The sequence below is a fragment of the Nicotiana tabacum genome, chromosome 8 (genome assembly GCF_000715075.1).
Source record: "Nicotiana tabacum cultivar K326 chromosome 8, ASM71507v2, whole genome shotgun sequence".
Classification (NCBI taxonomy): Eukaryota; Viridiplantae; Streptophyta; class Magnoliopsida; order Solanales; family Solanaceae; genus Nicotiana; species Nicotiana tabacum.
In genome coordinates this window covers 16,065,771-16,081,875 of record NC_134087.1, presented here as the reverse complement: position 1 = coordinate 16,081,875, position 16,105 = coordinate 16,065,771, and the positions used below count along the sequence as shown (strand labels likewise).

Below are 16,105 nucleotides of genomic sequence, written 5' to 3'. Positions count from 1 at the left end.
GGGTAGGGGTAAGGTCTGCGTACACACTACCCTCCCCAGACCCCACTAAGTGGAATTATACTGGGTTGTTGTTGTAGTAGGAAACTTCAGTCAACTTTGAGTATAAGACAGGCAAAACTTGTGTATCAACTCTGTTCTCTCACTTTACTTTTTAGTTTTTCCCTTTTGGCCTAATCATGTTCTCAGAGAAGTCGTTCCTCATCAACTTCAATCAAACATGTAAGTCGCGCTTTCTCCAGATTCCGCTATATGCTCAAGATTTCATGCTTATGACTGTTAACTAGTAGTCGTAGAGATTGAGAATCGAAGTGCGTGAGAGGTAGAGGTTCTAGTTTTAAAAACCAAGGACCTTGCTTCGACATTTGCTAAAGAATTTTAGATCTAGCAGCTATCCATGAAGGCCATTTTTGCAACTAAGACTAACAAGGAGAAGGTAACTCCATTGTTCATGAGCAATTGCATCTAAGTAGCGACGGTATATGAAACATCAAGTGCAAGAAAGGCACATCTAAGTATTCTGCCAGCTTTGCCAAGAGTATACTCAACAGTCAACACTGAAGATTTTTGAAGCCTCCAGTTGAAAACCCAATGTCGTACTTCAATTTCTATATAACCCTGAAGGTATCATCACAAGTAAAGAAAACTTCAGGAAGAACACTAGTAGATCTAAGTCCTTGAGTGGTGGCTGAATTTCCACATATATTGGTTCTAATTCATGAACAATTTCCTTGACAAACCACCAACACATTCAGAAACCTAAGCTCAAGTTCTATTGTATTTATTTTTTATGGCGGGGTCCTACGGAAAAATGCTGTCATATCTTAGAGTAACATTTCTTAGTTGATGTCCAGGAATGTTGACAAGAATGATTTGATATCTAAAGACGATAAAAGCTCTTGTACATCTTTGTTCACACTTGACAATGGAGAAGGAGAAAACTACTTTGAACTACTCAATCGCCTAACTAGATATCACTTGGTTGCTTGTAGGGCTTGGTTGGCGAAAAACCTAACATCAACATCTGGGTCCTCGCTGAGTTCAACCAAACATGGTCGAATTGTTGTCTCCACGACCTGCACATAAGGATTCGCGGTTAATAGTACCAGATTTAGCACTCCTTTCTCCAAAGGAAAAAATCATGAAATGATAAAAGATATGTCCCCTATCAAGCATTTCAAGTCAAATCTTTGCTTTTAACTCCCATGAATATATTAGTTATTACATTATTACTAAGGCTCAGTAGACAGTCTATCGATTAACTATGCCTCAATACCAAAATGGTAGGATGTCCTCTATTTTCCATTCTGCTCTATTCAAGTCCATTTCGTTCATTAAATGATACACCTGGATGCAGATGTAACTCATGCCTCAGAGAGTGCGACCAAATGCATTTATTAATACAAAAATCCATCATAATCGGCCTATTTTTGCAGTTAACTTCAACCTACCACAACTCTTTTCCTACTCTCTCGGGACCTGACAGTCTGACACTAGTTATCTAAGTTCAAAAAGGTCAATCGACATGGGTGGAGATGCTCACTGGACAGTCTACTTTACATTAAATAAGCAAATGCATGAAATACACAGACACATGTCAGCCTTTAAACAAACTAGAAGTAAATTGATGCTTACAGATTGTTCAACTATTGGAATAAGAGACTGCAACACCTTAGCCACATTGAACTTGATATTCGGTACCCTGGAACATGCAAGTATTAGACCTGTAAGCTTAAAATTACCCAACAAAAAGGTAAAGCATAAATAAACTGAAGATTAACCTGTCTTTTGAAGCAGTAATAATAACTGGCAAAAGTTTGGAACAAGTAATTTCTGAGCCCATTACATGGGCAAGAAGAGAAATTGCATGAAGGATTGTCATCCGGTAAAGATAATGTGGATCATTAATCATATCCAACACCTGAAAAATGAATCAGTCAAGTTATCAAAAGAGGAAAACCTAAGACCTCCCACCCGCCACAAAAGAAATGCAAAAGATTCCACTAGTTGAACTTGAATTTAAATAATGCCCACTAATATTTTTTTATTCTGGAGCATCATCCGGTAATTTATTGATTCTGGACAAGATATTCCACATATCACGACTCATCACAGACCAAGAGACAATCTCTTTGTAATCAGTGATAAACCATGTATGGAAAATAACACTACTAAATTCTTTTTTCCTTAAACAAATTCAAGAGAAGAAACTGCTAAAGTATTACATCAGCAAACTATCAACCAGCTTATTAAAGGCAACAAGAAAACCTGTGGAATTATATGCTCCATTGCCCAAGTTGGACCAAATTCCTCAGCAAGGCGCTTAACATTGTTTGCTGCTGCATCTCTAATAGAATAAACCTGCAAGTTGAAGAATGATAATAAGAAAGACATAAAAAAGGAATACAAGAACAATGCAAAGAATTGCACAACGTGATGTAATTGGTTACATTATGAGTACCCTAAAAGAAGTTAGGATAGATGGCAATAAGTGATATTCAAGATACTAAGTGACCACGACAAGAAGAAGCATCAGATGTGATTTCTAAAAGGCAGAATTAAGATCAAAGAATCCGGAAAAAAGAGTTTCAGCAGAAATGTTCTGTCGGTAGAAGCAAGTGACCTAAATATGGACTATCCCTGGCCCTGGGCAAGCAAGTTCCATGTATCTTGACAGAACAGAATTGAATCCTCCATCGAGACACCAGGAAATGGTATGACTTCATATTATGTGGCATGCTATCCATAATGCCTTTCCATCCATGTGTGGAAAGTTTAATATGGACACCACATCAGAACTCTTTGAGCCACTAGAAGAGGCAGTCACTATAGTAAATTCTTGAAAAAATGTCATGCAATATAGCTCCTTGCAACTTTACATCATTAATATGTCTCTGGTTGTCAGGATATGCCTATTATGTGACTATTCCCAGTGACATGCTGACTGCTTTTCTCCAGAACAGATACTGCTCCCAGCTGCTTCCCAGAAATACAAGTCTCTTAATGCTAAAGTGGATCTTAATGCTACATAGAGTCCCGAGATAGTTATTGTAGAAATAAGATTTTTGTAGGTAAATATTGAAACAAAGTAGTTTAATCAAACTAGCACCAACCAGGTGCCATCATAGACCAGTTCTTAACTATGTATTCTTAACTCATTCAAACTATATCAAAGAGCCATCCCGTGTCCATCTCCCCTAAATCAAAAGGTCTCATTTTTCCAAAACAGGCATTTAGAGATAACAGATCATAGTAAAAATTTTATGCCTTTACACCATAAAACAGGCATTTTGATCATAGTCACTTTATCCAGACACAAACAAGAATGTTCGCAGTTCTTTCTGTCTAAAGCATCAGTAGGCATAACAAGCAACAGAAAGCTTCATGGAAACCTTGTCTTTTAGCCATTGCATGCACAGAGCACCGAGCTTGTCATCAAAAAAGCCGACCCCCAGCTGACTTGCCAATAGAGGTATGTACTCAATTATTGCAAGCCGAACCCTCCAGTGTCTATCCTCTGCAAGTTCAACAATAGCTGGCAGCAGGGATTGGGAGAGTAAATCAATTCCAATCACCTGCAATTGATTATAATTTAATTTCATATAGAAGAACATGAAAAACAGGATATATGTTGGTAGGTTCAGAAGTCATCAAGGCTAAAATTAGGCAAAGTTACTTCAAGTACAGAGTGATAATATTGAACTGTAGCTAACCTGGTTTACTTGATCAAGCTTACTGATAATATTCAAACGAACATCAGGAAACTCATCCTTCAGAAGAGAGAGGAAAATTGGGAGAAGCTGCTCTATAGTTGCATCCTATAGTAACCAGTATGGAAACATTAAACTCCTGTTAGAGATATCATTGACTAAAAATTGGAAAAGCTGCAACGAAAGTAGTGTGTTCCAAAAAAAGGTATTATTTTGGGTTCAAAAACAAGAATGAGAACAATATTATAATTGACATCATCGAAGTCAAAAAAACATAAAAGCCATAATGGCTGCAAGACCGAAGAAAAAAATCTTCAGGATAAGCTGCTAACAAGTAACAAGTGCCAACACAGTAATCGATAACATACTGCTAAAATCTGTTTTCAACTTTGGATTCAAGAAAAGGTAAGAAAAGTTAAAGAAGGAATAAGCAGACAACAGGAAGATTCTAACGAAGCAAAAGGGAATCAGAAGCTGAACTTTACTGTACCACTATAGACCATAACAAGAGAGCAGAATGCAGTGATGAAGTCACAAGGTATTTATACCTTTCCGAGAATAGGCGCCATTCCCATGATAACTGAAGCCAAAGCAGAACGGACATGTTGGGATGAATCTGATGATAGTTCCTATGAAAAAGAATGTAATTTTAGTTAAAAACCATTAAGTGATCATTTAATGATTGATACTTGATAGATGATCTAAGAAAAGGAATCACACAAGGAGACATTATCTGGAGAAACCAAAAGTAGAAATTCGAGACAGTAAAATAGGAAAAGGAACTTCATAAAGTTTCTACCTTTACGCAAGGAAGGATATGCTGGATAGCAAGCTCAGGGCTCAAAATACGGCAGAACTTAGTCACCTTGCCAGCAGCAGCTATACGCACTTCAGCCTCATTGTCACGAAGTAGCCGAACATAGGCAGGGACCAAGTCCGTCCTGATGAATTTTATGATGGTCATGAATTAGTCATAAGGGAGAGAACTTGATAGAAAAGCAAAAATAGTAAAAGAAAAAGAAATCCTTATGGTGAAGAAAATTTCTGCAATATTGAGATTCACAGCATTTTCAGTTCAGTGCATGAAAAAGAAATAAATAAAAGATTCAGAATGAAATACAACATACTTCAATTGAAAAGAAAGGTTGAAGGAAAAGTACATCATAACACAGATTACAGAACATGAGAAATGCACATATCACAAATAATTACCTGGTAGCCTCTGGTCCAACTGCCTCACAAAGTTCATAAAGTTGATTTGCAACCATGTAGCGAACACGCCAAGACTTATCCTGTTCAAATGGATAAAGAGGTAATTAATTAGTCACTACAGCCAGTATGCATGAAAATACTGACGCAAAGCAGCAGTATTTGGTTGCATGAAAATACTGACACAAGTAAGCAAAAGAACCAAATTCCAGAAAGGAAAAAGAAATGAAACAGAGTGGTTATATCATCAATGTCATTTGTTGGAATTCGCTTGAGACTGAGAACAAAATGATGACTAAAGCCCCGCCAACATCTGCGATTATGTCAGGGAAAAGAATGGCAAAAAGGAAACATAATCTCCAATTTATAATACCACTCAGGGCCTTTACAATCTCAAGGATATTACATCCTTAGGCACTTATCCTCTTTTACAATCTCAAAGCCTGCAACATTTTGCGTTCTTTCAATCTATTTCATGAGCTAGGGAAAAACCTTTTCTTAAAATTAGGAATGAACAGAGGAAGAACTTATTTCAGCTCATAAGGAGAAAAAAGGTTTTACTGAGAATTTTTCAGCCTATGCATCCATATGCATGTACTATCAGCTCACACTAACAATTTAGTTTAACTATAGTGGGTGGGGGGGGGGGGGTCAAACAGAAAAACAACTCCCAGAACAATTGCCTAGTATCTCGTCAAGCTAAAACTGGCAAGGATTAAGCATAGCTACACTCATAAGTGACAAACGAGAAACAGTGGTGATGTTACTATAAGAAATCCAGAAATGTCATATGGCAGAAATCTATATAAAACTGCATTTGCATGCAAAAAAGTTCTCATTAAAGTAAAGCTTGGTGGGCCAACCTGAGCAAAATTAACTATGACGGGCAGAATTTGTGCTACACAATCTTTAGGCTCCAACAGCTTCCCCAAAGCTGCACAATCCTCAACAGCCAATAAACGGACAGAATCTTGATCTGAATAGAACCAATTCCTCCTTAGTCACACTGATATGAATTGAATAAACTAAATAGAGCTCAATATTAACATCTGCCAACTATTAGCTGCGAATGAATCTTTGTAAGGTCAGCAGAAAGAGAACTAATGTCAGAAAAAGCACAATCAGGCAAGTCCCTGACAAATAAAATGATCAGGCTTTTGGAATTGTTTCTACAAAAGGGGAGGGAAGCAAAAGAAAGAAGATGGTGAAACTTCCACAATGGCACATGGCCCCGGTACAACAACAGATTTAAACGTGAATCAATTACAGATAGCTTCAACCTTTAGCAAGTTATAATGTATTCTGAATGATCCATATGAAGTAATCCCCCACACTCATGACACTGATGCATTAAGGCAAAATGAAACAGTCCAAGTAATATTGTCTATGATAATTTTTCCTCTATCTCAGATGAATGTATGCACTCAAATCTAATCCTCATATACTCTTTAGGCTACTCTTAACTTTTCATTACTATGGAAAGGGAACAAGAGAGGATCCTTGAAGATTTGCGACGAATTCTTTATACCTAGATCATGTACAACTTATTCTCAACCAAAAAAAAAGTCAGGGGCTTTTTGATAAAAGTAAGGTATATTTTTTTTTATGATAATAGAGCTATTTAAGGTGACTTTCACCTTTTTGCATATTCATTGCTCTACTGGACAAAGACAGCTGTATCACTACTAATTTTTATCATTCTCTCCAATACCTCTCTCATACCTAAATACTACATTATGAGCTATGCTCCTACGAGTAACAGAACATGAAAGAGTAAAATAAAACTCAACTGTTATTTGCTCAGACAGCATATTAAGCAGGCCAATTGCTAGGACCAAATCTCAGGACAAAGCAACCCCACCTTGGAAATACTCACTCCAGAACAATTCTAATTTATACTAGTTATCCCCAAACACTATGTTATCCTAAAAAGAACCTTTAAGAGCCACACAGAATTAACAGGAGATGCTCATTCTTTAAGGACTCCTGGATCAAGAAAGGATTTTGCTCTAAAACAGAGACCACATTCAGAAAGCAAATGACGCCATTCAAAAGAAAAGATAAAATACGTGCACAAAATGGGAACACCATACCATCCTGGGTCAAGGTTTCAAACATTGACATGATGTCAGTCTTCAAGTGGGTTTGTTCAATAGTAGCAGCAAACTTTCCAAGATTTGTAGCAGCTGCTCTTCTCACCATAGGCATATCATCTTGGCAAAGTTGGCTATAGATGGTCCTTAGCTCGTTCTTTAATGGCTCTGGAGCACTAGGATAGGCAATGTGAAACAATCCACAGGACGAAACTCGAGCAGTAAACCACTCTCCAGCAGCCAATCTCTGGTTAGAAGAAACCAGGAAGATGTTACGCTACGTCTCAAAAGGATCAATTTTGAAGGATCACGTCTATGATACGACTTACGAGTATTGGGCTATATCAAATTGCACAATACATTTATCAACCAATAAAGAGACTAGCATAATAAACACAAGTAACAATACTCTAGCTTGGATTTTGCTTATATTTTGGGTGTCCCAAGATCTAAAAGATACACACACAAAATATTTTGTTAAGTGATATCTTCAAAAAGTACATAAGCAGTCCCGTTTACGTGACCCTTGAGGAAACTTTTTACAACTGTGATATTATCTATTCCCAGTATTAACATTTACATCAAGTAAAATGCATTGTAGTTTTGATCGTATGCACTATCCTCCCCCTCATAACCAATTAAAATTATTTTAACAAAAGTGCATTCGAAATACAGTAACCAATTAAAGCTTTTGCTCAGATTCTGCACCCCATCAGAGTAGGATACCCTAAAGGAAGCATCTTCAGAAATTCAAACGATTATTCACACAATCTTTCCTGCTGACTCATGTAATAGACCGTGAAAATTTCTTCCTTACGTCTTTGCAACCGTCAACGTGTGACAGAACATGAAAAACTGAGAACAAAGTTCGATCAGCATTTGTCTAGGCATCCACAGACTAGCCATAGAATATTTTTGTATGTATTTTTTAAACTAATTGAGATCAGCAGCTAACATATTGAAGTTGCAGCAGACTTAATATAAGGTCTCAAGCACTCAATACCAACCCCCCCAAAAAGGAGAAAAAGGAATAACATAATTTTACAGCAGGCTGACCAATGCTATAAAAGTGGTGGCAAATTTTAGATACACAGGGAAACAAAGTGGAGCAGCATTTTGAAGATTTTAACACAATAGACAAACCTTCACAAGTGGAATAAATGATTCCACCAAGTCTGATTCCCTCATTTGAGACCCAATTCTGCATAATGACTCAACTGCCTTTTCCCTAACACAAGTCTCTTCAACACTACAAAGACCTTCCAAGGGTGGAAGCAATACACTCGCATGTTCAACCCCTCCAACATATGGAATAAACACCCCCAACTCTTCGGCCATTGCAAGAAGAACTTCGTCATCGTCATCGTTGTTCTCACTTAGAAATGGAATCAACTCTTTCCGAGTTCTCTCCTCACCAAGAGCACGGGCAATGGTAGACAAGCGCCGGATTGAATTCAATCTAAGCTGGATGTCTTCATTCTTCAACTCATCAATCAAAACCGCAATGGGATACAACGGCTCATCAACCACTGACATGGCTTCTTGCAATGTAGAAATACCTGTCTATATATATTCACGAAAACTCAAATTACTTATAAAAGTACAAGAATAATAGTTATTTTAAAGGATCGTTAGCTCGGATTTCATTCTTTTATTAATAGAATGCAGTTAGTTATTGACTTAAAACTAAAAAGGTTCTCTTTTTAATGGCCAAAATAGAATCTTTTGGTGTTACAAATAAAAAGACGCAATTTTCATTAAGAAAACCAAAGTGGAGATGCCATCAATTCAAAAAATCTTACTCATCTACATATTGAAGACATGAAAGATTTGCATGAAGAACGAAGTGATCTGATCAAAATAATTAACTACAATTAGAAAAATTAACCACTCAAATTGACAACAGAATTGGAAACAGAGTTCCTTCTGTCAAATTACTGATCTTTCACATTTTCCAATCTACATTTATGATCCATAAAAGTATCTTGTACTTAATGCACGCCATTAAGAAGCAGTTTGTTAAAATTAAATAAAAACATACTCCGATTAAAAAAATGATGAAGCGTACACCTGAAGTTAACATATCATAAGTAATTATGGTGAAGTTTATAGAAGACGAATTGAGAGAATACTTGAACCTCAAGATACAGAAAATAGGGAAAGAAGATTCTAGAAAACCAAAATATCGAAGCCGAGGCATCTAAACGGTATTCTCTCTGAGTGTGTGTGTGTGTGCGCGTGTCAGAGGGAGAGAGAGAGAGAGAGAGAGAGAGAGAGAGAGAGAGAGAGATTCGTACCGGGGAAGCAATCAAAGGAATTAGAGTAGCGGAAGTTTGATCAGAAGATTGATCTGTAGTCGGAGAAGATGGGAAGGACCTGCTAATTCCGGTGCTTTTTATGGCATTATTTCCACTTTTTATATTTTTTATTTTTCTTTCCCTTTCTTTTTTTTAACTTCCTGTTTATTTTTCATTTAACCCTTTTATCATTCAGTTAAGTACTGAAAAAAAATCATATTATTCGTAGAATAATAAATTTTCTTCTTATAAATAAAGAAAAAAAAAACTGAAAATTCCCAGCTACTAAATTACTACTCCACTAATTACTAAAGACCCAATTATTAAAAGAAGAAGAAAAGAGGAAAACAAACACCGACAAATTCATGTAGTATAGGTAATTATATTTCGACTCGTTGCCTAACATAATCACATAATAATAAGCATCATGTTATGTTCACATTGTTGGTTTAATATTTTTTTTTCTTCTCTCATGAGAAAAATTAAAATTCATTCAAATATTTTTCCAACCTTGCTCCTTGGTTAATATTGATTCAATTACCTTTTTATAGACTAGAAAATTTAAACGTCGCTTCAGTACAATAGCTCATAAACTATATTGGAAAAATAAATCCTACTAGGCAAATCTCGTGCGACGAGCTCAACCGAGAAGCATGCAGGGTATTTATTACCTTTTCTCAAGCTCTTTTCTACATCTTATTTTTTATACAAAAATTAGAAGACAAAATGGCCAACAAACACATTTAGAAGGGCAAAAAGAATTATCAAATGTTTCTTGGAGAAAACAGTGAGTGCTATACAACAAATTTTCCCCATTCCATTTCGTTTTATTCGAGTACCTTCAGTTTGTTGTACATCTTTTTTTATTTTTTATTGTTAGATTTGAAAATGACATTCATTCATTTATTAATTTTCGAGAAACCCAAGATAGCGATATGCAAGAAACTGAAGCACAAAATGAGGCATATTCCCACTTGCATTCTTTGAAAAGTTATATTTATTTTAAAGTATGAGTTAAAAAAATTATAATCGTCACTATGGCCCGGTAAAAGTGAAGTTCTTTTGTTCCTTACGATCACCTACTAATTAGCGCCAATTTTCAGCATTAACTGATGCAAAGAACTGTCTTATAACATTTCCTTTTAGTACGGGTGAACACGATAAAAATTTACTCACATTCGATGTTTATACATATATCAAATTATATTCATTTATTAATGTTAAATGATAAATTCAGGTGCAAATGTTTTCAGTAAGTTAGTTTAAACATTAGACACCAAGTATTACTAGTAGGTTTTTTTTATTTTAATAGTGTTGCAAGAAATTTTAATACTCTTGTTGTGCATTAAAAAAATGCTATGCCTTGTACATCCATTGTCAACTGTACCATAGGACAAACAATGTTTGCTTAACTTAAAGGATGAAAGCGAAGTCTGCCTTTTATTATACTTGCCCAAGAAACCTAAGTTAATGTTAATTTGTTCACAAGTTTTTCTACTTCACTAATTAAGTTATTGTCCTTGATCCGGCAGGATTTGAGCGTTACGAGCTCTTTGGGTGCAACCACTTGCGGCAGAATTTTCAAATCTATTTAGTATGGAGATGTTGGCACAAGAAGGTGAACTGTCATTATATATCAATCTTTTGCTCTGGCTGCTATTGACTTGACTACATTGTCTCGCTGAGCAGTGTTTTCTCATGGAGGAAAGGTCTGTTTGATTTACAAGGGTGGAAACTATTATATTTGTACTTCTTTTGTGGATTTTTAACACATATATATACACATGGAGAAATTCAAAAATAGCCAGATTTACAAGTGGTCATTCAAAAATAGCCACAGTTTCAAAAGTAATCGAAATTTAGCCACTTTTCATTGAAAGATAAATCTGAACGAAAACATTGTGAAAAAATACTCTAGTATAATATAATAGAATTCCAGTATATTATACTGGAACTCCAATATAATATACTGGTCTAGCATAATATACTGGAGATTGGAGCACTGGAGTATATTATACTGGAGTTCCAGTATAATATACCGGTCTAGCATAATATACCGGAGATTGGAACAATCTTCAGTATGAAGTTGGACCATAAGTTCATACACAGGTGCACCGATCTCCAGTATATTATGCTGAAACTTTCCGTGTTGCAGTAAAATAGTGGCTATTTTTCAATGACTTTGCAAATGCTGGCTATTTTTAAATAACCAGTCCGAAAACTGGCTAGCCCGTGCTATTTTTACATATATAGAAGATTCAGGCTAAAAATACAGTTCTTTTCTTTTCCAATATGTATAGGATCCAACTCATTCATACGACAGAAATCTTAAAAATAACACATAATCGTATAAGATGAAATAATAGTTGCAGAAACTTTGGACTTGTAGATGAAACTAAAGATTTAAGTTCAATACTTTCTTCAGTATACTTTGCGCTTCAATTTCACATGGACTGAAAGTATAAAAGACAACTACATTCCAGCTTGTAAGAGTAACTTAGAATCTGAGTTGCAGTGTTGGAACTTGTGTTTTACCCGTAATTATCACAATATGAAGACAGAAATGAGAATCCTTCAAATATCTATTCCAAACTAGGTGCCTCTTCAGTTGGATTTGACTCGAATACATCCGAGTTAGAAGCCTCTGGTTCTTCAAGAAGTTCTCGTGATTGAATTGCTTCCTTGTACACAGGAGTAGCCTTGAAATCTGTTGCTCCATCGTTATATGTGGCCACAGCAATACCACATGCAATTAGCTGCCAAGAAAAGATATCAAAATCAAACTGGTAAGACCATACATTAAAGACAATGAAACGATGCACAAGTAGAACACAAATTTAAGTTCTTTTTACGCACAATGACTTTTGTTCTCCACTGCATGCTCCTTCATCTAAAGGAATACGAACTTGCAAGTTTTTGCCAGAAAGAAAATAACTAGGAAATCTGCTACTACAATTTTCTCTTTGCATTTTTTTATCCTTATTCCTCTTGGAAAATAACTCAACCTTCAACAGAGTGCACCATTCAACAGAATCATGGGTGCCAACAGTTAATATTATATCCATTTTATAAAATATGTACATCAAACATCAAATTTAACGGAAGGACCATGGGTTCAGGAGTTCACGTGTCCCATAATTTTGCCTATATTATAGATTCGCCCCTACTAAAACACCATTAAAAGGTGCGCATTGTAATCCCATATTATAGTCATGAACCCAGATGAACCACCCTAACAACTAAAATAGAGCTATAATGGTCGGTTCCAATACCAGGACCAGATGCCCCCATACTACAAGATATAATATATTCATCTAGTAATAGCTTGAGCGATGTTCATTGGTGGTTTTTAGCTGGCAGAAATATAACGTAAGTTATGATAAATCAAGGTCACAACTCTCATATCAGAGACTTTATGGTTCCACAGCTAAATAGGCTGGAAGGATGTATTGCAGAACCTTCGTCGAAAGAATTTGAGCCCAATAACACTCCAATCTATTGAAACAACAGGACTACTTTGCTTTCGGACCAACACTTTTATCCCAGCAATTTCATCATTAGCTCAACTTTCTCACTTAGGATTCCTCGATGTTCAATCCTTTTCCTTACTAACAACACCTAAAATTGAAGAGTAAGATCACTTAATGAACATCTGTCTAATCCAGCTCCAATCCTAATATTCTCCTCTACTCTTTGGGCACATTAATGCCATCCAAGGACAGAACTTTTCATGGTCCGCAAGGTAGCAATTTCTGTCACGTTTACTTATTAGTTAGAGATCCAACCCAAGACACTTAACGTATCATCTAAAAACGTGGAGTGATTGCTGAATGCTTTCCTAATAGCAAAAAGTTTTCTCAAGACATAACATACTGCAAAAGGTGTTTTGTCGTTCCATTCTCCCAGGTTATGATACGCGAAAAATTACCTTCTATCATTTCCTTTCATCTGTATCAATCAATTATTTTACAGACTAGTAGCACCAATTACAGAGACGGATCTAGGATTTAAATTCTATGGGTTCAATCTTTAATGTCTTTAGCATTGAACCCATAATATATTTAAAGTTATGGGTTCATATCCACTATTTTTTGTAATTTTAATAGATTTTTACATATAAATTTATGCTCCGCGTTGAAAGTACTGGGTTCAGTTGAACCCGGCACTCGTTTGCTGCATCCGCCCCTGGCACCAAAGATTCAAGAAAATTTATTCTGAGGAAACCAAGCATGTATGTTACACATTATGGCAAACAGGCATGGGTATCGTCCAGATGAGATATAATATATTAACATGGCTCATCATTTTGGTTGTCTCCCTTTGACAGCGGAGAAGCAACTGTTGCTGGTAACACAGACTAGTCTAAAATAGCCCCAAAAAGAAAAAAACAGATTTATTTTATAATTTTCATGAAAAACAGCAAGTTGCTATGGGTACCGCACTAATCAAATAAACCAATGTAGCTGGATAAGCTATAACTAGGCAATCAAGAATCAGCTATTGGTAGCTTAACCTGGTCAATGTAACTTTTCAGCTTTCAATTCTTCCCTTCATCTCATAACATTGTCCATCTTGAAAAGTATCAAGAAAATATCATTTAAAGCATTTAAGACAATAGACAGACTGGAATATTATGCAATGCTGGTATAGCGAATGTGAGCAATATTTTGGAACATCTGAAAACTGAAATGTAGGGAAAGAAATTTTGAACAGGAAAAGTTGTTATTTATAATCATATGCTTTGTATTCAAACCTACTGACATGAACTCAGCTACTTATACTGTTGTAACAATGGATAAAGTTTGATTCTCTTCTAGTTTATAGTGTTATGAAGAATCCTCACAAATTACACCTCCGTATCACACGCATTCAATACAAATTAATCAAGACAGATGAATCATTTAGGTACTTAACTTCAACCCAACATAGTAATTACTCCCTCCGTTCAAATTATGTAATTTGAATCGTTTCGAAGTTTAAGAAAGAATGATGACTTTTGAAATTTATGATTTTATAATATGCCTATAAAAGTTTCTTATTAGGTGTAAACTGGGTGTGTAAAGTTACTTATTTCCAACTATAAATATGTGATATTTTATTCGAACAAAAGAAATTAAAACAGAGAGAGTCGTAATTAGTAGTAAATATAATAGGATAAATCAGCAAAAGGATTGAGGATGTACCGAAAAGAGAACGCCAAAAGCCCACATATACTGAACAAAGAATCCAAAACCATCCCATTGAGGACCTTCCCAAAAGTCAGTCTCTAGTCCAGGAAGCTGTGGCATCACAAACCCATCATCCATGGCCGCAGTTGCACCCCCATCTTCACTACCAATAGCAATATTAACCTTGACAAAATCTTCATCTTCTTTTACTGGTTCTTTCGTTGAAATTGAACTTCTCTTGTTCTTTCCTGAAGTGAACTTCTTTGCAGCTAACACAGTGAATTGACTACTTCTTCTCCCCTGAGACCAAGATGTTGTTGAAGAAGAAGATGGAAGTAAGAATGGACGGCGAAGAGGGAGTTGGGTGTACGGCATTCTTGTCGAGCTGTTGCAGAGAATTCGGTTTCCTGTGAGAGCCATTGTTTTGGCTGATAAGCATCGTGTGGACGAGACAGTGAGATGATAAAGTTACTACTTTTGGATCCTAAATGCAAACCGGTTCATTTTCCGTTAAGATCCGGTTCGGTTATGAGATTTTTTCCTCCCATAAAAGAAAATCTATACTATATTAAAAACAAGAAGGCCCTTAGCGAAATATCATTCGTTTTTTTTGCTTCTTAAAAATAAATTTTGTATTAGATAAAATTATCATTTTAAGTTTTCTCCCTAATATTTAGGAGTTTTATATAAACTAAATTAATACATTAAATTCTTTCTTGTTTGAAGCATATACACAAAATCCTAATATTAAATATCTTGCATAAATCCTTCCTTAATTAAATGATGTAACATAACATATTTATTAACAAAAAACTAACTTTTGGAAAAGTTTAAGTTAAAAAACCTTTTGACACTTAGTACTCTTTTTTTTTTAACCACTAAAGATTCCTTTTAGGATTAGGAGTCTTTGGTTTTCGTTAAAGAAATATAACGATTAATTTTAGCAAAACAACTAACTCAAAAGCAGGAAATTAATATTGCAAAGAATGCAATCTCAGCTGTTCGAAGTACATATCAATCGTGCAGGTTTGTTTTTCAATAAAAAAAAAAGACTATTGTTTCAATCATCTTATCCATCAAATAATATGAATAGATAAAGATGAGAATGAAGCTAGACAGAAAAACTTAGAGCAAACAACGTAACAAATGGATACTCCCAAAAAAAAGGTAAACAAAAAAAATTAGGCACTATAAATAAAAAATAACCATTGGAGTTTTTTCTTTTAGAAAAACTCTTAAATTTTTAAAGGCTATGTGTTTTTGCTAAAACTAAAAAGAAGCACAATCAATATTCTTCAATTTCAAGAGTTTGACTTTTTATTTTATAACTTAAATATAATTTTTAATATAATATTTTACTTACCAAGATAGGATACATGCACAATGTGCGAATGTAGATTACAAATATTATACAAAAAATTAATAAAGAAAATCATCATATAAATAAAATTATTTTAAAATTGATAAAACTTTTAAGGTGCATAAATTTATTTTCACAGAAGAGCATTGATAGATAAAAAAAATAAAATAATAGAGCAAAATTGATGATGTTATAGTTTAACTTGTTCTTTGTTTTTCGTATTACGTAACAAAAATAACAACGGTGTTCATAAGATATCCACATATGCCCT

General features: G+C 35.1%; 2 protein-coding genes across 3 annotated transcripts; both read right to left on the bottom strand.

Annotated features, from left to right (window-relative positions):
• Positions 1-663: 663 nt before the first annotated feature.
• LOC107787439 (uncharacterized) lies at positions 664-9,479 on the bottom strand. 2 transcript variants are annotated; one of them, XM_016609009.2, is made up of 13 exons: positions 9,307-9,479; positions 8,153-8,572; positions 7,010-7,256; positions 5,780-5,892; positions 4,920-4,999; positions 4,507-4,648; positions 4,256-4,336; positions 3,711-3,815; positions 3,390-3,572; positions 2,266-2,358; positions 1,779-1,918; positions 1,633-1,699; positions 664-1,073 (listed from the first exon to the last, which is right to left on the bottom strand). In XM_016609009.2, the coding sequence occupies exons 2-13, from the start codon at positions 8,543-8,545 to the stop codon at positions 972-974; spliced, it is 1,746 nt and encodes a 581-aa protein (XP_016464495.2). In that variant the 5' UTR covers positions 8,546-8,572; positions 9,307-9,479; the 3' UTR covers positions 664-971. The 2 variants fall into 2 exon arrangements, with proteins under 2 accessions (XP_016464495.2, XP_016464496.2); XM_016609010.2 differs by having other exon boundaries at positions 8,153-8,568; positions 9,307-9,411.
• Positions 9,480-11,694: 2,215 nt separating this feature from the next.
• On the bottom strand, positions 11,695-14,924 carry LOC107787440 (uncharacterized). Its single transcript, XM_016609011.2, has 2 exons — positions 14,490-14,924; positions 11,695-12,062 (listed from the first exon to the last, which is right to left on the bottom strand). The coding sequence occupies exons 1-2, from the start codon at positions 14,892-14,894 to the stop codon at positions 11,889-11,891; spliced, it is 579 nt and encodes a 192-aa protein (XP_016464497.2). The 5' UTR covers positions 14,895-14,924; the 3' UTR covers positions 11,695-11,888.
• Between the last annotated feature and the right edge of the window lie 1,181 nt (positions 14,925-16,105).

Coding starts and splice junctions, on each gene's coding strand:
- LOC107787440 (XM_016609011.2), bottom strand. CDS start 14,894: ATGGCTCTCACAGGAAACCGAATTCTCTGCAACAGCTCGACAAGAATG. Junction 12,063..14,489: donor CTTTTGGCGTTCTCTTTTCG/GTACATCCTCAA, acceptor TTTTCTTGGCAG/CTAATTGCATGTGGTATTGC.
- LOC107787439 (XM_016609009.2), bottom strand. CDS start 8,545: ATGTCAGTGGTTGATGAGCCGTTGTATCCCATTGCGGTTTTGATTGAT. Junction 5,000..5,779: donor TCATAGTTAATTTTGCTCAG/GTTGGCCCACCA, acceptor CCATTTGAACAG/GATAAGTCTTGGCGTGTTCG. Junction 1,700..1,778: donor ATTACTGCTTCAAAAGACAG/GTTAATCTTCAG, acceptor TGCATGTTCCAG/GGTACCGAATATCAAGTTCA.